This window comes from Brachionichthys hirsutus, chromosome 8, assembly GCF_040956055.1.
Source record: "Brachionichthys hirsutus isolate HB-005 chromosome 8, CSIRO-AGI_Bhir_v1, whole genome shotgun sequence".
Classification (NCBI taxonomy): domain Eukaryota; kingdom Metazoa; phylum Chordata; class Actinopteri; order Lophiiformes; family Brachionichthyidae; genus Brachionichthys; species Brachionichthys hirsutus.
In genome coordinates, this window is record NC_090904.1 from 11,739,069 (window position 1) to 11,764,717 (window position 25,649).

At 42.9% G+C, this 25,649-nt stretch overlaps 1 protein-coding gene across 1 annotated transcript in view; it reads left to right on the top strand.

The window, feature by feature from the left end:
* The first annotated feature begins 494 nt into the window (after positions 1-494).
* Positions 495-25,649, top strand: part of itpr1b (inositol 1,4,5-trisphosphate receptor, type 1b) — a 55,531-nt gene continuing 30,376 nt past the window's right edge. The window contains 37 exon segments of the mRNA XM_068742914.1: positions 495-586; positions 3,069-3,139; positions 4,853-4,968; positions 5,142-5,228; positions 5,680-5,838; positions 6,262-6,360; positions 7,007-7,090; positions 7,311-7,457; positions 7,544-7,639; positions 7,743-7,769; positions 8,416-8,570; positions 10,312-10,411; positions 10,501-10,661; positions 10,754-10,895; positions 10,996-11,154; positions 11,242-11,414; positions 11,778-11,897; positions 11,986-12,177; positions 12,339-12,590; positions 12,688-12,829; positions 12,910-13,063; positions 13,234-13,427; positions 13,511-13,649; positions 13,759-13,813; positions 13,901-14,066; positions 14,156-14,323; positions 14,420-14,488; positions 14,577-14,714; positions 14,801-14,926; positions 15,024-15,224; positions 15,361-15,612; positions 15,991-16,116; positions 16,271-16,399; positions 17,413-17,533; positions 17,646-17,830; positions 19,001-19,149; positions 19,888-19,999. Of these exon segments, the coding sequence (XP_068599015.1) occupies positions 495-586; positions 3,069-3,139; positions 4,853-4,968; positions 5,142-5,228; positions 5,680-5,838; positions 6,262-6,360; positions 7,007-7,090; positions 7,311-7,457; positions 7,544-7,639; positions 7,743-7,769; positions 8,416-8,570; positions 10,312-10,411; positions 10,501-10,661; positions 10,754-10,895; positions 10,996-11,154; positions 11,242-11,414; positions 11,778-11,897; positions 11,986-12,177; positions 12,339-12,590; positions 12,688-12,829; positions 12,910-13,063; positions 13,234-13,427; positions 13,511-13,649; positions 13,759-13,813; positions 13,901-14,066; positions 14,156-14,323; positions 14,420-14,488; positions 14,577-14,714; positions 14,801-14,926; positions 15,024-15,224; positions 15,361-15,612; positions 15,991-16,116; positions 16,271-16,399; positions 17,413-17,533; positions 17,646-17,830; positions 19,001-19,149; positions 19,888-19,999 (5,058 nt within the window).

A 25,649-nucleotide genomic window follows, 5' to 3' on the forward strand; every position in this document is an offset into this window, starting at 1 on the left:
TAATGGAGGCTTTTTCTAAAAATAATATATTGGAAAATATGCATTCAATTCACTCGCAAAAAATGAGTTATAAAGGGGTACAGAATGCACTATCATGAAAAATGTCTGCTGGATCTGATCCAGAATGACGTTAGGAAAAACGATTAACATTTTAACACTGAAAACCCGATTTACGGATTCAAAAAATACACATCAACTCTGATATACTTTTCATGGATGGTATATAAAGATACCAATTTAGAACCTTTTGATGATGATCCAGATCACCATGTGGACAGTGTAAATCCAATTAGGAGGGGAATGAGCTGCTTGGTGGAGGTCTGCGCTCTCTGAGTGCTTTTCTAGTTTAATTAGTATTCGCATTCTTCTCTGCAGATGGTTTTGTACAAATGGGAACATATTGAAATAACCTTTTAGGATTACATGGATCAAAGTTAATTGATTCTTGTCTGTTGATCTAATGATTGTCAGGGTGCAGTCAACCCCGTGGAGCCATGACAGACAAGATGTCCAGTTTCCTCCACATTGGGGACATTTGTTCCCTGTATGCAGAGGGGACCACCAGTGGCTTTATCAGCACTTTAGGGTAAGTGTTTGTTTCTTCTGTGAGTTTTCATGACACTTTCACCACCCCCCCACCCTCCCCATTGCCTCAGGATGTTTTCCACTGTGCAAGAAAATGCAGATTTCAGATTTCAAAATAAACGGTGAAATCATATAATTTTATAAACGGCTGCTATTTTTTTAGCCACAGATTGCTGTGCAGAGGCTGTAGGGCAGTAACATAAGAATGACCCTTTCGTCCCTCTGCATTGTGCAGTCTGTAATTATTGATCTGATTTCAGAGCAAGAAATTAGCCCAGTTTTTAGAAATCAAGTTGTTTTCAGTCGTGAGAATTAATTTAAGACGGGCAGGGAGTTTGAATTAATAGTTAAACTTCAGATTCCATGAAAGATTAACGTTGACCTATGTATCCTAAAAGGAAAACTAAATCCGGACTGAGCTCTCCCCTACACTCAGGCATCTATTTTGATTTATGCATCATGCAATTTTCCTGCTGTAAATAGCTGGCATATTTTAACACAACTTTTCTGAGCCATGTATTTTTTTTTTTAAAGAAGGTAAGGTAATAAAATCATAAGTAGTTTTAGTCCATGTACATGTTAAGAGTTTCAAGTTTAAATACAAGAACGATTCCAAAACCGAGTAGAGACAATGATTTAAGAAAGTACTGTTGAGCCAACTGCGTATCTTTCTTTCCATGTGTTTTGAAACGCTCAGAACCTCGCCCTGTCCTTGCTCGTGAATGATGGAGCCTTTGAGGATTCTCCTTATGCTATAAATGTTTTAGCAGTGTGTGTCCTAAAGACCGAGGTAATGTCTCATTGAATAGGTCTTATCTGCAAAGTGGAGCCTCCTGTTGACATCGTCTTTTATTTCCTTGATTCCAGGGACTTCCTTTGCACTCGAGACCCAAATTACCCTGTCTCTTCCTGCCTCTTGCTGAGTGCAGTTTATTTTTGCACTTGACATATTCCCTCCTTGTTAATGGTAGGAAACAAGTTAAAAGTGCATCCCATTATGTGCAAATTTAGCAAACCCTGACAGTGAGAACGATGCGGTCAGAAAAAGGGCAGTCGCTGAATTTCCCAGTCCACCGTATCTGAGAGCAAATCCAGCCAATCGAGCTCAATTTTCAGGCCCGTCTTGCTCCTCTACGATTTTCTCCATCCGGGGGGGGGGGGGAATTTGCACAGCATCTGTGTTGTTTTACCTTTCCGAGTTCATTATTATATCTGCCGCTCACCACAAGACATGCCGAGCCTGTCTCCTTGCCAAACTTTGCTCGTTCACAGTTTATAATCGTGTGCGTCACTCACCATGGCAACAAATGTGCACAGCTTTAAAAACTGCCGTGACGGATCTCGCTTGTCAAATTTCCCATCTTATATTGTTATGTCTAGTAAATTCTCCTCCCCGCACGCACACACGCACACACACCCGTTTTTCACCACTCTTATTAAAGAGAGCTATAAATAGCATTACTGTGTTAGGTGTTGGCGTTTGCCCTCACGCCTGTGTGAGCTGTAACCACCTGGACCACTGCTGGCTCACAGAGGATGCCAGCCAATGAGTTGAAGCTGGGAGACGGGAATGAAACCGTATTCCGGAAGAATGCAAGATGATGATGATGTTGTTGTTTTTTGTCCTTGTGTCTTTATCACCCTGGAAACCTTTGGCCAACAGTGCGTTCTGATTTCTGCTGAGGGTCTTTATTCTTATAAACGTGACTCTCACATCATCTTTCGTCTCCACGACTGCAGAATCAAGTGCATGAGCTATAAAAAGATGTAACTGACTGGATTGGCCAGAACAGCCTACTGGAATGTGGCGTTTGCCATCTAGTATTTGATAATACAGTATTCCCATTGGTTCCCATAGAGTTCTGTGTCTATGCAGTGTTGATGCTGCAATCACAATTCCGTTGCTTTTGACAATAAATCTGTTCATCTTGGTTATCAGATTTATATATAAAAGTGTTTTATCAGAATGTTACGCTGCATTAATGAGAGAAATTGTAAAACCAAGTGGAATTATGGAGTCACTGATGCATTTGTTATATTCAGGAAAGAACCTGGTTCATTGGTTGCTCATCTATGACCTCATCCGCTCAGGCTTTGGTTGATAAGTTATGTTATAACACAAATTTTTAACCCTTAATTGATTTTGAACAGGAATGCATAGTCATTTTAAATTTTACGACGCTATGGGCGGCACAGTGGCGTAGTGGTTAGTCCTGTCGCTTTACAGCAAGAAGATACTGGATTCAAATCCCATTTGTGTGGAGTTCGTATGTTTTCCCTGTGGCCATATGGGTTTTCTCCGGGTTCTCCGGTTCCCTCCCACCTCCAAAAATAATTTAGGTGAATTGATTACTCTAAATTATCCATAGTCTTTGCGAATGGTTGGAGGCCTCTTTAATTATAGACATTTACACCTGGCATAAACAAGCAAACGTGTTACCAGTACTGTGACTGAGCAGTGATGATGGCTGTGTCCCCATCAGGCTTGTGGATGACCGCTGTGTGGTACAACCAGACACAGGCGACCTCAACAACCCACCCAAGAAATTTAGAGGTAAGACCTAGAAATCAATTCCTTCTTTGCATACATGTCTTTCGTTGGTATGCTAAAGGATAATAAATCAACCTGTTTTCCCAAATGTTGGGTAAAAGTTATTGTTTTATCATATATAATGATATAGTGATGAGTCGCCGTGTCATGTTTAATTTGTGCATATGGAGAAATCCGTCTCTATTTCAAGTCTATAGTCTGTAGAGCAGTTTTTCATTTAATGATTTTATTTTCTTAAGTTTGAACAGCAATGAAATATATCTTCTCTTTGGGGAGATAGAGGTCTGGTGGCTCATCGCCCTCCGGTCATATCAGATTAACTTGACAACAAGTAAAACTTTCTCTGTCAATGATGGTGGGAGTTGTGACAACAGAACTACGAGTTTCACTGACATAATTGTTGCGGTAATGCCACATTTATCTTGACCTTGTCCGAACAGTGGAGAGATTAACCGACAACGTTTTGGCAAGTGTTGGATTGACTATTTCTGCTTGTTGGCCTCTGTGGGTTGGAATTTGTTTTCCTTTCAGCAAAGTTTAAACTTGACAGGAAATCAACTATAAATAGTAAAACGTGAGTAACGTAATGTAGCTCTAGGTCAGGCATGGGCAAACCAAGGCCCGGGGGCCAAATACGGCCCGCTGGGCTATTTAATCCGGCCCGCCGAACATGTCCAAATTATATCATTAAATTATTTGTATTATAATTAAACCTCATTCATTAGACCTTGTCCCTGTGATGCTACCTGTAAACGGCCAAATCCTTTCATGTAATGGCTTTTACATGTCATTTATATTAGTTCACAGGAACACTCCATCCATCTGTTCCTGGCCCCGCCCCTCTGTCAAATTTTAGAACCCATTGTGGCCCGCGAGTCAAAAAGTTTGCCCACCCCTGCTCTAGGTGCTATTGGTATATTTATTTTATCATACCCTCGGGAAAAAGCAGCTCTCAGTCCTGTCAACATTAATAATCTTACTGTTTGAGTTGACGCTTCACTATATATAGCATGATTTATTATTTTATCTATACTGTTATTTTACTGTATTTAATGTCTTTGCACCTCTTTATGGTCCAAACGTAGAAGATTTTATTTGGTGCCTTTATATATTTCCTGTTGATTTTCTTTTATTTCTCCGTAACTCCGACTGCTCATCCCTGGCAGACGTATGTTCTCCTAGTGCCCTGGATCTGCTTTGGTTCTCGGCCTCCTTTCCTGCACTTCATGCCCCAACATATCTAATCCCTGAAGACTCCTTGGCCGCATTTCTGATGGATGCTAGAAGGGCTATTTTTATCATCTTTATAGCTCATTAGGTCAATATAAAGTTATTCATAATGACGACTTAGTCAAACACTTTATATTCCTGATATGATATTGCCTGAGGTCGATCTCGTAGAGCCTCAGGAGAGGCATTTTCCCAGTACCACGAGGGCAGAGATGGAGTCAAGGGTGATAGTTTTGTGAAACTAAAACAAACTCAGGGTATTTGTGGTCTGAGCAATTAAGATTTATTGAGTCTTCTCACTAATGTGTGCCGGATTGACTGTTCGAGTTCTGTTGTGATAAACCGCAACTCTCTTCCCTTTTTCCATGACTAGTAACGTGTGAAGTATAAGAAAAGAAAGCTCAATCTATTATTTTCGGAGAAACAACTAACACAAAATGATGAGGTTTGGCTCTTTGCCTTTCTCTTCTTGTCTTATTTCCCCAGACTGCCTTTTTAGATTGTGTCCCATGAACAGATACTCTGCACAGAAACAGTTCTGGAAGGCGGCGAAGCCTGGAGGCAACAGCACCACCGACACACTCCTCCTCAACAAGCTCCATGCACGTACCCTCTCCACCTTCATTTGTCTGCCCTTTAACTTTTGTCATGGTGAAAATAGATGGATTGAGACAGTGTTGTTTTAAGGACGTGTGAGCGTATCAGATCCTTCTTTCCAAAAATGGTATTGAAATGTTTTTACTGATCTGCTTCTTCCTCTGGGTTTTAACCGCAGCACGCCGCTGACCTGGAGAAGAAGCAGAACGAGTCTGAAAATCGCAAGTTGCTGGGATCGGTCATCCAATATGGAAATGTCATTCAAGTGCGTCTTCTTTCATGTGGTACTGTGCTTGTCGGACCATATATGAGAAGGATGTCCGAGTTGCAAAGCAAATTTATCCCGAGTTATTTACAACTGCAGATCTTCAAGATTGCATCATGTGACTTCCAGATTAAATTAGGCCTTTATTTACATTGCTATGGACCACAAAAAAAAAATCTGCGGACCTTATATGATTCAGGCATTAGGGATATAAGAGATTTCCAATATTGAAATGCTTTAGAAATAACATAAAGACATATTTTTTGTCTTTCAGAAGTTCATTTTTAGAGAAGTGTTTGTTCCTCTTGGTCTTGCTGTGCCTGATTTTAAACTTTATGTCTTATCCATGTTTGAACCGCTTTCATCCTTCCTTCTTTCTGCATGATGACAAGAAATGAAATTAGCCATGTGTCTCTTAATCATCTAACCTTGCTCATTGTTTCTCCAACAGTTGCTGCATTTGAAAAGCAATAAGTACCTGACGGTGAACAAGCGCCTACCTGCTTTGCTAGAGAAGAATGCCATGAGAGTGACGCTGGACTCGGCAGGAAATGAGGGCTCCTGGTTCTACATCCAGCCCTTCTACAAGCTGCGATCCCTGGGAGATAGTGTGAGTAGCGTGGCGAGTCCTTCTACAAGCTGCGATCCCTGGGAGATAGTGTGAGTAGCGTGGCGAGTCGGAGCCGAGTTAATTATGCTGCGTTTCGTTAAATTTGATTTGACGGCGGAAGTCAAATGGACTCGTTTACCTTTTTGATTTAGGGACATATTTGATTTATGATAAAGAGACGACATGTATTTGTAAAATATTTATCACCACATTGCGCGTATATAAAAGTGCAACGAGTGAGGAAAGACAGTCACAGGCTATATTCAGAGTAGCAGTGTATTCTCTCTCTCTTTTTTTAAAAATGCTCTCTGTCCTGATTAACATGCTAATTGGTAATTCACTTGATTGTATTTTCATTTGCTCAAATCAAACACTCATTTGTAGGCAAAATGCTCTGTATAATTCTACTGATTTCCCTTACAGGTGGTGATTGGAGATAAAGTGGTCCTTAACCCTGTGAATGCAGGACAGCCTCTACATGCCAGCAGCCACCAGCTAGTTGACAACCCGGGATGCAACGAGGTACAAGAACCAGTCGTTGCCTGACATATTTCCACGTTTAGTCTGAGGTTTGGGTGTGAAGTGAAGGATTGTGTGCCAGCAGGCTGGAAAGGCTGGAGGAAAGTGTCAGCGAGGATGAAGGGAAAGGTCCACAAGACAGTGGTGAGGCCAGCCATGATGTACAGCTTAGAGACAGTGTTCTCTGAGGAAAAGACAGGAGGCGGAGCTAGAAGTAGAGGAGATGAAGATGCTGAGGTTCTCCTTGGGAGTGACCAGGTTGGATAGGATTAGAAATGAGACAATAAGAGGGACAGTGGAGGTTAGTTAGACGTTTTGGAGACAAGGTCAGAGAGGACAGACTTCGATCGTTTGGATGTGTCCAGAGGAGAGACGGGGACGATATCGGAATGGAGCTGCCAGGGACCAGGGCTAGAGGTCGACCCAGGAGAAGATGCATGGACGTAGTGAGGGAGGACATGAGAGGGGCTGGTGTTGGGGAGGACGATGCAAAGGACAGGGTGAAGTGGAGATTGGCGACCCCTCACTGGACAAGCCGAAAGTACAGTACCTAGTAGTCTGAGGCTCGGGTGTAGAAACTTGCACTGTATTGTAATTATAACATTTTTGTGTTCTCATGTAATAAAACATATTTTTCTCCTCTGCTAAGGTAAATTCTGTAAATTGCAACACGAGTTGGAAAGTTGTTCTGTTTATGAAATGGAGTGACAACAAGGAAACGATTCTCAAAGGGGTAGGCACATTCAAGTTTTTCATAACGGGTCAATTTTCACAAATTCTATTTCTGAAATGGAACTTTATTAGCAGACATGTTGTAACACGATACATAATGACGGAAGCTAAAACATGCATTATGAAACGGAGCAAAGAAGGAAAAGCACCTCAGTGAATAAATGACCTTTCCACCTTATCTGTTCCATCTTTATGTTGTATTTATCTTTATGTTTCTGCAGGGTGACGTAGTCCGGTTGTTCCATGCAGAGCAGGAGAAGTTCCTCACGTGCGACGACCACAGCAAGAAGCAATACGTCTTCCTGAGAACAACTGGCCGACAATCTGCAACGTCTGCCACCAGTAGCAAAGCTTTGTGGGAAGTAGAGGTCAGCACGACTTATTCTCCGGATGCTAATCAGTGTATGAACATGAAGCTCCTTCATGCCATTGCCCCGTGTTTTGCGACGACCAGGTGGTTCACCATGATCCCTGTCGGGGAGGTGCAGGCTATTGGAACAGCCTGTTCAGGTTTAAACACTTGGCCACAGGGTGTTATTTGGCTGCTGAGGTGGGTGAGGTGTGTGTGCCAACTTTTTTATCTTGCACTGTAAAATATTTTATATTTGTCGCCTTTCATATATAAGAGGACATTTATTCGGCATTGTCTCCAGGTGAATCCTGACTTTGAAGAGGAGAGTGCTGAACAACGGTCGTCGGTAAGACTTCATTTCTTCTGATTTGAGTTCTTGGGGGAACATCACGCTTGTTTCCTCCCGACTGCTATCAATCGAGCCAATTCAATTCTCACCTGGGTTTTTGCTCTCTGGTCTAGGTGGTGGACTTCACACCCTTTAATTTCCAGGTATTTCACGTTATATGCAGTTTGGTTTCCCGCGACCTAAGCACAAACACCTCACATCTGCCTGCCTTTTTATTGTTTTGTTTTCTAGTTCTGTTCTTCGTTCAGATTGTGCCTACATTTTAGTAGCACGAGATGACCACAGGGTGTCGCCAGAGCATCATCTCAGCTGATGCGTGTTTTACTGAAAATCACCTTTAGGTGTCGCTGTTGCACAAACCAAATTGACCTCCACATGGATGATGTGTGTAGCTTTGCTTTTCTTACCATATGACATTATGGTCTGACAGTCTTTAATCATCTTTCACCTTTTTTTTGTACTCTTCAGTTCAAAGTGAGTGCTGATCAGAAAAAAACATTTAGGAGTATGTCTAAGTGAAAACATGCAAACTCCTCTGCATCATCAGTGGTCCTCGTTACTGGCTTTGTGAGCTGTTTGTACTCGGTGCTGTGTTCCTTCCCGCTGCATGGGTTTCTCATTACAGTTGGATGCAGACAACGAAGCGTTCCGGGGTCGTCTGCGAGCTCCTCAGGAGAAGATCATGTACACTCTGGTGCCTGTCCCCGATGGCATGGACATCTCCTCCATCTTCGAACTGGACCCTACCACTCTAAGAGGCGGGGACTCCATGGTTCCCAGGTAGAACACCGCCTCGATGTTGTGTAAATACAGCACATGCCTTCACACAGACACAGGAAATCTGATGATAACTTCCAGGTTTAGTTGAAATTAATCTCCTGGAATTGTTGTGCAAAAATTCAGTAATAGTAAATACATTGTACATTTGTAATAAGACTCCTTTACTGCTTTATCCGTGTCGGTATTGTGTGAAGTAATGTGTACAAACACTACAATAGTACTTTTGTCCCTGTCACAACACATCAGATTAAATAGAGGCTCTCCAGCTTGTGTCAAAGCTTCCATTGTGTCACGTTGTCAGGTGTGTGCGTGCATGCTGCAGGCGACTGCTGTTGGTGCCTCCCACTCCTACCTGAAATAACCCTATCGCTCAATCTTTAGCCAGGGGAGTAATTGATGCCTGAGAACCCGCACACAGAGGGAAGCCTGTTAGCTTTGCGAGGCGTGTACGAAATGCCTGCCAAGAATATACGGCCTTCTGTTTGTGCTGAAGGCCTGACGAGCCCCCCCCCCACACGCACGCACACACACACACATTCACGTGCACACAGACACACTTGCTCCACATGTGCGGTATATATATATAAAGGTTCAGTGCTTAATGTAGAAATCATTTGATGGGATTCTTCCTAAACCTGCAAGACTGATCACGTATTTTGTTTACTTTTTAGTAACAAGGATACACAAGAAGCCCTCTGAATGGTGCGGGTGTTGTTTGATTGTAGTGATCAGCCCACTCCCACATGGATCTGGAGGCGACCCGAGGCAGATCCAAACAAAGCAACATAAAATAAGATTAAACAAAAAACAAAAAAACCCGTGCAGGTGTCAAGCTACGTGTAGGAGGGTCTGGAGGCCTCCCAAAACTGGACGCAAACAAAACAACATAAATTAAGATAAAACACAGCGCACCAAACAATCGAATCAAACAAACCTCCATCCTGCTGCTGGCGCTTTTATAAAGCTTCTCTGAGCGGCTCGTTCCCGTTAAGCGCTGTAACATTTTAATTTGATCCCAGTGAGGTTTTATAAAACAAGACACAGAATCCCGAACGTGAAAAGGTCTTTCAGGGTTGGCGATAACGATCATCACGTTTTTTGGGCAACAGTCCCGTTAAACTGTGACACATCCTGTGTGCCGTGTTTAGTTTTAGGGTGGTTGTCGAGCAAACGTGTTGTTTCAGGTCAGCCACTTAGTGAACCTGTAAATCTCCTTTGCCTTCGTAATTAGTTCCACAGAAACACAAGTGGTAACGGCTGCTTTAACAATTCTCTCACTGAAGAGCCCATTACATCCCCGATGCCAGCAATGTTGGGGCCCCTGTATGACATGTAATTAACAGAAAACGTTTTAACTCAGTCGGACGTGACACGAAGATAAGAGAGTGTTTAAAGTTTTACCCTCGTAACTTCTTAAATATTTCTAAATAAGCGATTACTGCCCGAAAGGATGGTTCAATCAAGTTTAAACAGAATAATTGCATGACTGTATTATGGTAGGGAAAACGCATCCTCGAAAAGCTGAACTATTTAAGAACAAAATGTCTGGGATGATGCAATATGTTCTCACATACATTTGGGAGGAGTTAATGGGTTTAGAATCCAGTGATCAGAATGTATCTACAGCATGTAAACGCCCAAAAAGAACCCTTTGATTGAACCCAAGACTTTTCATTGGCTTTCAGGATTCCCTGATGTTCTTATTTTACCGGTGTATTTGACTCACCTCTGTTCCTTCTAGGAGCTCCTATGTGAGGTTACGACATTTGTGCACCAACACTTGGGTTCACAGCACCAACAACCCCATTGACAAAGAGGAGGAGAAACCCGTCATGCTGCGGGTGAGCAACTTATCGCTAAGTCTGCATCTATGGCCCTGCTAGGTTTTCCGAAACTTAAAAATGCTGTCAATAAAAAAATGATTTTATAGATTGGAACGTCGGCAGTGAAAGAGGACAAGGAGGCTTTTGCCATTGTGCCAGTTCCACCCGCAGAAGTACGTGATTTAGATTTTGCCAATGATGCCAGTAAAGTGTTGGCATCCATCGCTGGGAAACTTGAAAAGGGCACCATCACACAGAATGAAAGAAGGTTCGTGCTGAGCAGGCTTCAGCTCTGGATTGTAAATGATGCATTGAATGTCATAGGAACTAATTGTTCTGACATTTACATACGGTCTTCAGGTTTGTCACAAAGCTCCTTGAGGATCTAGTTTTCTTTGTAGTGGACATTCCTAATAGTGGGCAAGATGTGTTGGAGATCATGGTTAACAAGCCCAACAGAGAAAGACAGAAACTCATGCGAGAGCAGAATATCCTGAAGCAGGTCGGTCTTAAACCACAGTGATTGCAATGCGAATGGACCATCACTGATTTTGAACTTGATGATAACTTCGTTTTTGGGGTATTCAACTTGTCCATTCCAGATTTTCAAACTCCTCCAAGCCCCTTTCACAGACAGCGGCGATGGCCCCATGCTCAGGCTTGAGGAGCTTGGAGACCAGCGCCACGCTCCTTTTAGACACATTTGCAGGCTTTGCTACAGAGTGTTGCGCCATTCCCAGCAGGATTACAGGAAGAATCAGGCAGGTGGACGCGGCCACGCCACTCTGACCCCCGTTGCTGAGACCTTTCCTTTGCAGTAACACTCTCCTCTTTCCTTCTCTGTCCAGGAATACATAGCCAAACAATTCCGCTTCATGCAGAAGCAGATAGGATACGATGTGCTAGCTGAAGACACAATAACGGCTCTGCTCCACAACAACCGCAAGCTGCTGGAGAAACACATCACTGCAGCTGAGATAGACACATTTGTGTCTCTCGTGCGGAAGAACCGGGAGCCAAGGTGAGGCCCGGAGGAGGTGGCATGCTTTGGATCTTGGATTAGATTACTCCTCTGTGGCCAGTTTTGGTCGAAGTTGTTTGTTTAACACCTGAAAAGGAAAGTAAATTTATGTAAATACATACAAATCTTCACAGAGGTGCATGAGTGGGCACTGTATTAATTTGCTGATGTCGGGTGAATCAGGCGACTCCAGACGTTTAGGCAAAGGCGGCCCTCTGGGCTTTTAACTGTTAACATTTGTGCTTTAACGTAGTTTTTCCTCGCGTCTGCCTGTCATGTGAACTAAAATAGACTGTGACTATCTCTGACCCTCCAGGCGCCTGGAAAAGAAATGAAAAATGCTTGTTTGTCATTGATCCTCAGGTTTTTGGACTACCTCTCAGATCTCTGTGTATCCATGCACAAATCCATCCCCGTGACACAGGAGCTGATCTGCAACGCTGTACTGGACCCCAGCAATGCCGACATCCTCATTGAGACCAAGTTAGCTTCTCGCACTCACATGCCTCCTAATTAAAGTCTTGCAGAAATTAAACAAGTGTTCAGCAATAATATTTCTGCTGTTTACCAGATTGGTTCTGTCAAGATTTGAGATTGAGGCCACATCAAATGGGGAGAGTCCAATGGAGGCAGAGGATGAGGAGGAGGTCTGGCTGTTCTGGAAGGACAACTGCAAGGAGATCCAGAGTAAGAGCGTTCGAGAGTTGGCTCAGGATGCTAAGGAGGGCCAGAAGGAAGACCTGGAGGTGGTTGGCTACTACAGGTGAGGTGTATGCAAACACAAGCATGCTACCTGTATCAGCTGACATGAATGTAGCCTGGGTTTGACACACTGGCAACTAGACAGGTGTGAACGTGTAGTTTCAGGATAGTATAAGAAGAAACCAAAACTAGTCAATTTTTAAAAATATTATTCACCCTCAGGTGCCAGTTGAACCTCTTCGCTCAGATGTGTTTGGACCGTCAGTATCTGGCCATCAACAAGATCTCTGTTCAGCTGGATGTGGATTTGATCCTGCGCTGTATGTCTGATGAGGACCTGCCATTTGACCTCCGGGCGTCTTTCTGCCGCCTCATGCTGCACATGCACGTGGACCGTGACCCTCAGGAGCAGGTCACACCTGTCAAATACGCCCGGCTCTGGTCCGAGATTCCCTCCGAGATTGCTATTGATGAGTGGGTTTGTTTCATGAATACGTTTAACCAACGTGCATTGCCATTTCAAAGATGTCACGGCGTCTCTTAGATGCGATTCTCCTTTTAACTATTCCAGCTACGACAATGATGGAACCACCAGAGACGAGATCAAAGAGAGGTTCTGCCTCACAATGGATTTTGTGGAGAATTACCTGAGAGAGGTGGTGTCACAGAACATTCCCTTCTCTGACAAAGAGAAAAACAAGCTTACCTTTGAGGTAACGCCTGTTTGTACGTGATATGAATTTAAAATAAGTTAATTTGTAAATCATTATTTTTGCTTTTTTCTTGACCACAGGTCGTGAACCTGGCGAGGAATCTCATATACTTTGGATTCTACAACTTTAGTGACCTGCTGAGGCTTACGAAGATCTTACTGGACATTTTAGACTGTGTCCACGTCAGCACCATTTCTCCCATGAATAAGATGGCGAAGGGAGAGGAAAACAAAGGTAACCATCCATCCATTTTACCATCACTGGAGATGTTTTCCTTTTCTGCCGTGCATCAACATACAAAAAGAGTCGAGATTCTCAAGTCTCAAACTTCTCTTTGAGGAACACACGATGCAAAGAGCAGCTTGTTGAATTCATCTCTAGATAACGTCTCGTTTGCTCTGTAGCCGGCAGCAATGTGATGAAATCCATCCATGGAGTTGGCGAATTGATGACCAAAGTAGTGCTAAGAGGAGGCGGCTTGTTGCACAGCACCCCGTCCCACCAGCCAGCAGGGGATGTGGTGAAGACGCAAGCCGAACCAGAGAGGGAGGACATCATGGTCATGGACACAAAGCTGAAAGTCATTGAGATTCTACAGGTAGGCCGTCGGAAGCCTGGCTCCTCTTCAACACTTCATGTTTGAATGTCTCCCCTAACGTTTTTTGTTGTCTTTTTCTGAAGTTCATTTTGAATGTGCGACTAGACTACAGGATCTCCTGCCTGCTTTGCATTTTCAAACGCGAGTTCGATGAGAACAACCCACAAACAGACGGCACTGCCAGTCAAAATGGAACTAATAACATCCCGGGGCAGATGCCAGGTATGGTGCCGCCTGATTAATAGATCTTTTTTGCAGCAGAAATTGAGATCAGCAGTTTGATTTGTTTGTTGTTTTGTCTAATTTAATTTTCTACTAAATTACGATCTAGGAAATCTTGACTTTGAGAACATTGAAGAACAGGCAGAGGGGATATTTGGAGGAAGGTAATTTGTGGCTTGTTAGTCTCTCCTGAACAAACATTGAGACTCGCGATGCAAGATGAGGTTGAGGTCTGCTCCAATTATCTTCAGTGAGGAGAACACTCCCCTGGACCTGGATGACCATGGAGGTCGTACCTTCCTGCGGGTGCTGCTGCACCTGACCATGCATGATTACCCTCCCCTCGTGTCTGGGGCGCTCCACCTGCTCTTCAGACACTTCAGCCAGAGACAGGAGGTCCTCATGGCTTTCAAACAAGTAGGCTTTACCATTCAAAATCAGGCATTCAAAACTGGGCATTGTAGAGTCAACACTTGCAAATCAACATTTTCCACCTCTTTATTTAGGTCCAGTTGCTTGTGACCAGTCAGGATGTGGATAACTATAAGCAGATCAAGTCAGATCTGGACCAGCTTCGTTCCATTGTAGAGAAATCTGAATTGTGGGTTTACAAGAGGCAAGGAGAAGATGGGATGGATGCAGACGGACCTTCAGAGTCTGACAACAAAAAGAAGGTGCAATGTGAAAGAACTTGATGAAACTTATAAAACGTTTGTTTAACTGATGAAGAAAAAGTTGTTAAAATGCTTTATCTGATGGTTGTTATACAGGAAGATTCACCGGGATCAGACAAAAGGATGGAAAGCACCAGCAATTACAACTACAGGGTTGTAAAGGAGGTATGCTTCTTTTGCACTTTAATCGTCTACTCTCATGTTTTTGATTTGTTTCCCCGTGATTTAGAAACGGTCATCTCTGTGTTTTCAGGTCCTGCTTCGTCTCAGCATGCTGTGTGTCCAGGAGGGAAGCTCAGGGAAGAAGACCAAGAAACAGCAGCAGAGGCTGCTGAGGAACATGGGGGCTCACAGTGTCGTACTGGAGCTCCTACAGATCCCTTACGAGAAGGTGCAACTCTGGAGCTGAGTGTCGCAAAAATAATGAGATTTTATTTCCCCTGCATAGCTTTCATACATTTCATGACTGTATCTCAGGGCGAAGATGTCCGAATGCAGGAAATCATGAAACTTGCTCATGAGTTCCTGCAGAATTTCTGTGCAGGAAATCAACCGAATCAGGCTCTTCTCCACAAGCACATCTACTTGTTTCTTAACCCAGGAGTGAGTCATAAACCCGAGGCATGTCGTGCGACTATCTTTGGAAAACGTATTCATTTCCACACACTTTCCTATTGATCCCTGTTTGTCCGACTCTCAGATCCTAGAGGCGGTTACCATGCAGCACATCTTCATGAATAACTTCCAGCTCTGCAGTGAGATCAACGAGCGAGTGGTCCAGCACTTTGTCCACTGTGCTGAGACGCATGGTCGACATGTCCAGTACCTCAAATTCCTGCAGACCATTGTGAAGGCAGAAAACAAGTTCATCAAGAAGTGTCAGGACGTCGTCATGGCTGAGGTGAGTTCTGTAACATTTACATCAGATGCTGCTCATGGCTACCACAGAGAAGATGGTCCGCTAGTGCCGTACGTCAATAATAACTGATGGATGTTATGGGAATAATACATTTATCCTGTGGGGCTAAACCACCCAGATGGTGAACTCGGGTGAGGACGTCCTGGTCTTCTACAATGATCGAGCCTCCTTCCAGACCCTAGTTCAGATGATGCGCTCAGAGCGGGACCGCATGGATGAAAAAAGCCCTCTCATGTACCACATCCACCTGGTGGAACTGCTGGCTGTCTGCACTGAGGGCAAGAATGTCTACACTGAGATCAAGTGCAACTCCCTGCTTCCCCTGGACGATATTGTCCGGGTTGTCACACATGATGACTGCATCCCTGAGGTGTGAATGATATTCAATATTCTTTTCTTTTTTTTATCTGCAGCTGAAATGGCTCTTACTTTATATTCAGAGCCGTTTTGCCTTGAGACAAACAACATTGGGATTAGAGGAATGGCTTGTACACAATCGATTGATTCAATTTAATAGTATATTAAAGTTGTTGATATAGTTAATCACAGTAAAAAAAGACAAGTTTGATTTTTTTTTTCTAAGTTATATAAGGTCTGTTGTTCCAACCCTGACTTACTGGGTTGAAAAAGAAGACCCCAATTATTGACTGTACTCATCAAAGGGATCTGAACTTTACCAGTCACCAAACAGCACTGTTTAATACTGTTCTAATAGTAATCTGCAATTTGCTTTCTTCGCTCCTAATAGGTGAAGGTCGCCTATATCAACTTCTTGAACCACTGCTATGTTGACACAGAGGTAGAGATGAAGGAGATTTATACTTCCAACCATATGTGGAAGCTGTTTGAGAACTTCCTGGTGGACATTTGTAGGGTAAGCTTTTTGGCATCTTTAAAATCAGACTGTTGACATACAATTTGGCCAAAAAGTGTGACGGATTGCGGCGTCTCACCTACAGCCCACATGCAAGGACGTGTGATCCAGTGGCTGCGTGTGCCTTGCTAACGTTTTGTCCGTTCCTGCTTAGGTGTGCAACAATACCAGCGACAGGAAGCACGCTGATACCACGCTGGAGAGTTATGTAACCAACACAGTCATGAGCATTGTCACATGCTTCTTTAGCTCTCCTTTTTCCGACCAGAGCACAAGCCTACAGGTAATCTGGGCTTTTGGAGTGTTGCATTTTATCTCGCCATACAAGCAGAGTTACAATCGTTAGCTTTCAAATCATGTATATGCGTGAGTGGAGCTGTTTGCTAGGCAGAACCTCAATGCATGCTATAAAATTGGCTATGATTCTTCCCTCTGCATAGATGGCACGCTGTATGTATGTAAGTACTTGTTATTCTCCCCCTCCTTGTGTCTCCCAACCTTTTTGGTTCCTGTCAGCAAACTCTAAATATTAAGAAATATCTTTGCTGTGGTTTTTTATGTATTTCTAGATTAGGACTTTGTTGTTCCTGGGTCTGTAGAGGTGTTGCACAAGATGTTGGAAATGATGCGGACTCATGGCATGGTTCATGATGCTTTTAATGTAGCTCATAAACCTTTTCACATAATTATGACCAATAGCTCCTATAAATGACCAAATCCCATGTCCAATAATATCACGGTGTAGAATTACATGGAGCTTCCAACGCCCTGTTTTCATTCTACATGGAATTGTCTTGTTTCATGTTGGCTCCTTCTAATAACAGTGGATTGTGTGTTATGGAAAGATTTGCACATTCTGAGAACTCTGCTTGCGGAGTTTTCCCACAATACATGATGATATCACAAACCTCTTTCTCTCGAACAGGCCGCCATTCTTGGAAAGATAACCAAGGTATTTTGTTCTGATTCCGGCTGATGGCCAGATAGTTTTTTCAACATGGTGGTAGAAATCCATTTATGCGCTATTGGACACTTGTTTGGTGTGATATTTCGGGAGTGCACGTGATCACAAGCAGCTGGCCCACTGAACCCAATGCTGTAGATCCCTCAACCATCCTGAAGATGCTGTAGCATCGCATCAACACCCTGGGCCACAAAATTGGTCAAATAAAAAATGAGTCAGGGAAACACAATACATGTCTTCTTATAGCCAATTCAATTGTCCTTCAGTCTATCCTTGTGTTTTTCCTTTTACTCTTTCACATCCATCATTAGTTTTCTTTCTCTGTCTTACAGACTCGTCAACCGGTTTTTGTCCAACTGCTCCAGGGCGTGTTCAGGGTATATCATTGTAACTGGCTTAATCCGGTTCAGAAGGCCTCAGTGGAGGCTTGCATTAAAGTGCTCTCAGACGTGGGTAAGATACCGGGCCAGCGCAACCTGCGATCTCTGTCGTGATATCAGAATGGGCTTTGGGGCACATGTTGAAAGCATCAAATGGACATTTCTATGTTCTCAACTCTCCCCAGCTAAGAGCAGAGCTATTGCCATCCCAGTGGACTTGGACAGTCAGGTGAATAACTTATTTGTTAAGTCTAATAACGTTGTGCAGAAGAGCATCCTCAGCTGGAGACTATCTGCTAAGAACACCTCCAGACGAGACTCCGGCCAGATTACATCCAGAGACTACCGAAACATCATTGAGAGGCTGCAGGTTAGTCACAAGACACACATGCACAATAATCATTTAAATGGTGTGATGTGAGCTGGTAAGGAAATGATAAAAAAAGAAAATACTCTGCTTTAAAAAATGTAAAAACATCACAAATCAATGGAGAAAGGTTTTCTTTCTTGTGTGACTTTTTAATGGGTGTGTTGTGCAGGGAACGCTCAAAGCTAAAGTGTGTGTATATTCATATTCAGGGAAGAATATCCAAATAGTCGTCACACCCATGAAAATAAATGACTCAACTGCCAGAATTCACTCACAGAAACATGAGAAAGCATGTCCTCTCTAAGTAATCGGCTGACGTGAGCAATAAAATTTACAGTTCTGTCTAGCTGCGCCTTCATGACTCAGCATTTCTCCCACACCTGGCGTTAATTATAGCAGGTGGTTTCATTTCACTCTGTCCTCTGTCTCGCGGTTGCAGCTGATGCCATTGGTCAACCAATTCGCACATCTGGAATGAATCCATCGACTGGTTCAGCTCTCGTGTTCCCCTGCTCTTTCTGCCTCCATTCCTCCCCCTTTTCTTCATCCCACATGTCTGTCCATCCGTCCTTCTTCCCCCACCTCTACAGTGCAGCACATTGGCTTCCTGACACAAACAATTATTTTTAAATGAATAAATATTTCTGGGGGGTTTTGTATTATTGCCAGGCAGGGTTCTCGTTTCCACACATGTACTCTCTTTTACTCCCGCTCACCTTCATTCCTTTCTTTTCTAGAGCTTACCTCAACTTCTCTAATTTCTCTTCTTCCTGCTCTCACTGCAGATCACAATATCATCTGCACCATATTCCAAGGGGCTTCCTGTCTCACCTCATCTGTTAGTCTATGCATCACCATCGCAAACAAAAAGGGTCTCAGAGCTGATCCCTGGTGCACTTCCACCTCTACACTAAACTTCCCTATCACTGCTGTCGTACAACTGTCATTCATGTCCTGAACTACTTTGACATACTTCTCTGCCTCTCCAGACTTCCTCATGCAGTACCACAGTTCCTCTCTAGGCATCCTGTCATGGGCTTTCTCGAGATCTACAAAGACACAATGCAGCGCCTTTTGACCTTCCCTGTACTTCTCCATGAGTAGGATTGTCATTAGGTATGTCAGTGTGAAGACTGACGTGTGAATGTTTTTCATCTCTCTTTCCTGTAGGATATAGTTTCTGCTCTGGAGGACCGGCTGAGGCCGCTGGTCCAAGCTGAGCTGTCGGTGCTGGTGGACGTCCTGCATCGTCCAGAGCTGCTGTTCCCAGAGAACACTGAAGCTCGCGAGAAATGCGAAAGTGGAGGATTCATATCAAAGTGAGTCAAAGTCTCCAACCACAAAGGCATCCATATATATATATATATATGTATATATAATTTTCTTTTCTTATTTTTCTTTTTTTTGTATTGATCTGTATTTTTGCAGTAGAAAAATCAAAACTGGGTAGAAAAGTCAGCTTTGAGTTCTGCTTGGACGTGCAGCCTTCGGTCAATATTTGTGTTAGGAGTCATCTCTTAGTTTTGTTAAGTTTAACCCTATCTGCCACTACATTTGCAGCAAGATGCAGGTCCACAACCTCCAAATTTCTATGCAGTATATTAAAAAAATAACTTTATGCATCTTGTATACAAACATGAGAAATGTGTTTTATAGTAGATATCTTTGAATAGGAACAAAATCAGGAGGTGGATGCTAATAGGCTGTTTTCAGTGTATTTATGGTGCTCTATAAGAGCTCTCAGAGCATGAATTATCCCTTTAGTTAAGGTTGCCATTGTGGAATGAAAAGCGATGTCAACCCTCACCCTGTAAAACCATTATGATCTCAAAAGGTCTAAGAGCTCAAAAACATGTTCCCTGGTGTTGAGACTAACCTAAATTGTGGTTTTCTATCATTTCCATTTACTTCCTCGTTGTTTGGGACAAGAAGAACACTGTGTGATGACGACCAGCCAAAATAATAGTTTCAAAAGTAACATTTCAGCAGCAAATTCAGGTCAGTTCATCAGTTCATTTTGTTAATGCCCAGACTGTTCTTTCTCTTCCCCTGACCAGACTGATCAAACATACCAAGCAGCTGCTGGAGGAGAATGAGGAACGCCTGTGCATCAAAGTCCTGCAGACATTGAGGGAAATGATGACTAAAGACCGGGGCTATGCGGAAAAGGTACCGGTACCTTCCATGGTCCTGTTTCTCATGTTCTGCTTTTAGACCTGCCCAGGAAATACCTACATGTAGGATAAAACAAAAATAAATCAAGAAGTGTGTGTGTGTGTGTGTGGGGGGGGGGGTGAAATACATCCATACATACAGTTTATTCATAAAGGGGCAGGGTGTTTGATCCTAATTCCGGGTACCCAACCGGGCTTGAGATTTTTGCATGCTGTACTCACAATTACCACTAACTCAAGTTGTTGTGTGTGACAACGTAACGCTTTGCAAATGAAGCTTTACTCCAACTCACTAATCTAGCTCTACTAACCCGTATGTATTTTCTCTTGCAGCTGATTACCTTTGATGATGAGATGGATGTGGCTGAGGTTGATCATTTTACTTACTACTGTGACCTACGTTTGATTTGTCCCCCCCCCCCCACTCACAACACAGACACGCTTTGTGCTGCGAGTAGACGCTCGAGCATCACCTCCTCATCTGTGGCACCTGTTGTCAGCTGAGTCCACCCCTCCCTGCTTTGTGCTTGTGAGAGTTGCTGCAGATGCCCGTTTTAAATGTAGCATACGGCTGGCATGTCTAACGCACACCTTATGACAAAAACCATGTTAGAATAATAATATAGTTCCTTTTAGCTTCTAAAGGTCATAAGTAACAGTCTGCTTCCTGTTCTTAAGTTGATAGATTGACGATAATTACGAGAGTGGATTTTGTTATTTTTCCAACATAAATCAAAGAGGGTAAAAAACTAAGAAGACTGCTCATCCAAAGAGGCTTCTTCGGTTCTCATCCAAGAAGCCTCTTGGATGAGAGGCGAAACGTCTTCAACCAAACTTTAACAAGTCCAGTGGACTCTTCGTTCTTGCTCATCGTGATTTACCTCGACCTGGATAGCTAAGAACCTGCGCAGACATTTTCAAAGATAGTATTGCCTTCCTCACAGAGCCCGGATTTTAATTCTACTCCTACTGGAATACTTAGGGGTCTACCAGTATCGTCCAGTGAAGACTCATCTCATCTACGTTTTTTGGGAAACCATTTCAAGGATAGATTGCTAGCGCTTCGTGTTGGTCGGTAAACCACCAAGCATCCCTTTCAAATGCCACGTCGCTCCTCATGATGGATGTTGGCAGTCGTGTTGTTTTGAGTATCCCCAGCTATCAACAGATAACCCAGACGGGTTTGGATGTCTGCGCCAACATGCATGGGATGAGTATGCGTTGCAAAAATAAGTCCCATGGCATTAAGGAAGCGGATGAAAGTCGTTTCTCCTTTCTGTTTCCAAAACGAGTGACCACAGTGGTCATGGGTGGGATTTCACAGAAATCATGTCTCGCATGTCATTGGTGAAAGCTCACGTTTAAATTATTATTTCCCGCCACAAAGCTGTGTGTGTGTGTAAGATTGACAGGATATCAAGCCTTTCAGCAAATAGATAAGCACCCAGAGGTCGTGAAAAGAAGTCTGTTTTCTGATCTCATGTAATAACTTGTCTGCTTTTACTAATTATTACGTACTTTTGTTTAAAAATGTATCACTACAGTATTGTCATTGTCTCACTCTTTAAACAAGAACATTCCGGGACTGCAAACTTCCTCCAAGGAAGAACTTTGGGAACAGTTTTTGGAGGAGGGTTTTCCTAGTTTTGATAGACATGTGGTTTGCATAATTCTATAGTTATAAGCCAAAAGGATTCAAAGTGATGTATCTGTCGATGGCAAAGAATACTTTAGATAAAATTTTATCAATCTTGCGGGTTCCATCTTTGGTGAAGCTTTCATGCAAATCTCCAATCATTAGGTTTTTTTTAGTGTGTGTGTGTGAGTAATCCTGCTCACAGACAGACAGGTAAACCAAACTAATCACACAAACTCCTTAACAAAGGTAATTATTGGGAACCCTCATGTAATTGTACAAAACACAAAGATTTATTCTTCCACTTTTTGCTGATTTCACCAGTTAAGTTGAGGTGAAAACTCTTTCTGGTGGAGCGGTTTCTTTTTTTAGAGCTATTTAGATAAGTGATTAATAATATAATTGCAGATACTTAGCCTGTGTGTCAACAGACCTTTCGTGAGTAGGAGTGCTGTATGAAAAGGGAAAGAGGATCTTGTGCTGGGATTATTTTCCTATTTTTATTATTATTATTTCCACACACGCAATTCCAAAAAAGACTCCGCTGCTGGGCTATAACCCCAAGTCCTAAAAACACAAAAACAAATTCATGGTGGACTAATTGCTTAATCAAGAGTGTGGTGGGTGCAAGAGCGAGGGAACAATGATTATAGTTTAGGAGATGAGAAAATTGATAGATGGGGGTTTTCCAGATTTGCCAGGAAGCAACAAGTTTGCAGTTTCGCTGTTATGTCTGTCTTATTTTCCCTCTTTCCCTCCCTCCTTATTCATGCAATTTGTTACTGTAGTGGTGGAAATCCCCCACTTCCACTGAACAGAAACACTTCAGAGGCCGGGGCTTTGTTCCGTCAGCATGGCCCGTACGTACGTATGTTGAGAATGCAGGTGCACTCCCTCACCCCCGCAGCACATGCTGCATGTCATTCATTCTTGTAAACACTTGCACTAACCGCAGCGTACAATACCCAGATAGTTAGTTGGTATAGCATGTGTGTGGTTCTGTCAGACGGGCAGACAAAAAAACAACAACTTCCTTCCATGATGGCTGTTTTAGTACCCCCACTGTGCTGTCTGGCCCAACACAATACAGCCCAACTCCCCACCCAGAAGGAACGAGGAATGAATGCAGCTGTTGGGCTAAAAACGATTGGGCAGGCTCATCATGTGTGCATGCCCTGTTTGTGTGTGCATCCAGGGCGCACGTGATGAAAGAGCAGAATAAAGGGCAGTGATGATTCACCCACGAACAGAGCATGTCTGACACTCCCAGAAATAGAAGTGAGATAAAACTGTGTGCCGGGAGATAACAAGTCCTGACTAGCCGGCTACCCTCCCTCTCACGCCTGATTATATGGTTTAATGCATGCGCATGTGTTGCAGTCACGTGCATGGGGCACTTATTTGCCAGACTGTGGGAGGTTGAAGGGGGTCAGATGGACATGATGTCTGTGATGTAACAGGGTTTGGTGAAGAGCTAAGCAGGTAATCCATAAAACAGGGTTATGTATCAGAATATTTCTACGCTATGGTGGTGGTCTCCCTTTCTGCTCATGAGGTTTTTTTAATCATGATAATAATCATTATTTTAACCAAGGGGTGTCTGCTTCATTTATTTATTCCTCATACATTTTTTCGTTCATGCTTCGTTTCCTGCTCGCTGAATTCAGACGCTCCCATCTCTTATCTCTGCCAGACTACCTCAGATAAACTATGTGTCTCAGTTTACCTTCCTGTCTGTCACTGAAGGTGAAGTCAGGAGACTTGGAGCTGCTGTTTGTATTCTGAACAGCAGGGGGAGCTGCGGATGTTCCTCAGCAACAAGCGGCACTGTCCCAGTTTCCTTTGCTTAATGCTGCACGATTCGTGGGCTGAAGCCAGCTCTCAGGAAGCCGTTACATAAGAGCAAGCTTTTTTTTCTTCTTGTCTGTTCTCCGGGAATATTAAACTCTCCTCTGATGTGTGACCTTCACTGGAAATTAGCAATTAATCTTGGTTGCGAGTGTCCGCTTTAGCAAACATGACATTTCATTTTTTTACAATCATTTGAAGTCCATGTTTCAAGTCCGTGTCATGTTGTCAACGGACAGCTGAGCAAGGATCTGATCTGTTCCCTGAGGCATTGTTCTCTTTCAAGTTTATTCTAGATTTCTTAGCGATTTGAGATAGAGAGGCATATTTGTGTTGCTTTTATAGGAAACTTTTAAGTCTCTTATAGTCAGACTTCTGAGGACTGAACTGATTGCTGATCAATAAGGCTGTGTGTCTTTGACTACATGTGTTTCCACAGATGTCCATTATGCCATATTGTCTTTATTTTGTCACTGCCTGGGAACCAGAATGAATGAAGTTAACATTGTCAACCTGTTTTGGTTGAAGACTGAAATTATTTTTATTACATTTATTCCTATATTTAGCATTAGCAATTGATGTTGAGTATAGCGTGAGTTGCATGTGTGACGCATTGCCATTTTTCTGTGGAAATCAATGTGTTGATATAAAAAGAGGGAATTTCCTATCCAGTTACGTAATTAATCAGCAGAAACCATCATGACCGGCTCATGAAGGGCAACGATGATCACGTGGCTGCTATTTTTCACTCTAAGGGTTTGCGTGTTCAGGAATATAAAAAAATAATAAGCATTGTCAGTTAAATTAATTCATTGCTGTTTTCAAGACTGGAAATTGCTTGCAGGCCGTCATGGAATCAGTTTTTATTCTGGGGCATTTTTTTGGCTCAATTTTATGTTGTTGTTTTTTGTCCAGTCTATTTAAAAATACATTTTATATTCTTTAAAAATCGTATTATTTTTTAATGGATTTATTGAAAGTGGTTTCAGTACTTCGGAAAATGTTTTACGAATAATCACAACACAGTTTGATGAATGCTCATATCAATCCTCAGTGTGTGCTTATTTATGGTTTTATAGTCACCTCAGACGAAGCAACCACAGAATAATAAAAGCACAGCGGTGTCGATCTGAAGCCGAGGGTCTGTAGGATTGTGTTAGACCGACCTGCTTTCAGTCTGTGTCGTTTTCTCTACTTACTTCGTTAGATCAACACTTGCTTATCATCTGTGCTGTTCCATGAAGCTAGCCCCATTAGCATGACATAAGACACGCTGACGTAAAATAATCCTGTATAGTACCATAGCAATCCATTATCGCCAAGACCTCAGAGAGCAACATGTTTTGTCCATTTTCACTCTTGCCCTCGCTTTTCTAGTCATGCACATTTAAAAATGTGCATGTGAGCTATTGCATAGTAGGAAGCTAGATGCAGGTAGATTCATCAGTTAGAGATTAGATGTCTGTAGAGCAGCTGCTGCTCTTCGGAGGCGACGTAACTAATGCAACATCTTCAAACTGTGACTAACATCATCCTTTTATTTCCAATCAGCTGGTGCCTCCACCTGAACCCGAAGTCCCTGCAGAGGTGTGTTTAAAACCCGTGCTGATCAAAGATGTCATATTTCAATACTAACCTCATCCCATTATGCTGTTGAGTCCTTTTACCTGCACCGATAAGAGTCACAGCCCCTCCCCTGTCTAGTCTTTGCCCCTTTGATAGGCCGCTCATGCATATTGTGCAGTTTGTGATCTTGACTTACGCTACTGTGCATATTTCAGCTGTTGTCCGTTCACCACCTCCCATTTCACTCATCCATTCTTCCCTCGCTCGTGCCGTTCCTTCATGATTCCATCCACCTGTTGGTTTTTGAGCAAAGTCCAATATCCAGGCCTTCTTTCCTTGGGGTGGGGTGGGTTTGAAGTCACGGTGTTGAGGTGTTTTTCCATGCCATTGTGTGCCTGTAGCTCAGTTTCATTGTGTAATGTGTTTTTTTTTTATTATTGTGTTCTCTGCTTGTGTTTCTTCTTCCCCTTTAGCAGTTTGTCATTATCTTGTTTTATTCATCTTGGGCGTTTTTTCCACTGTACAGTGACGATTGAGCCAATAGATGATGAAATACAATGTTTGAAATGTCCGGTACTCCAGCGTTTGAGTCTAA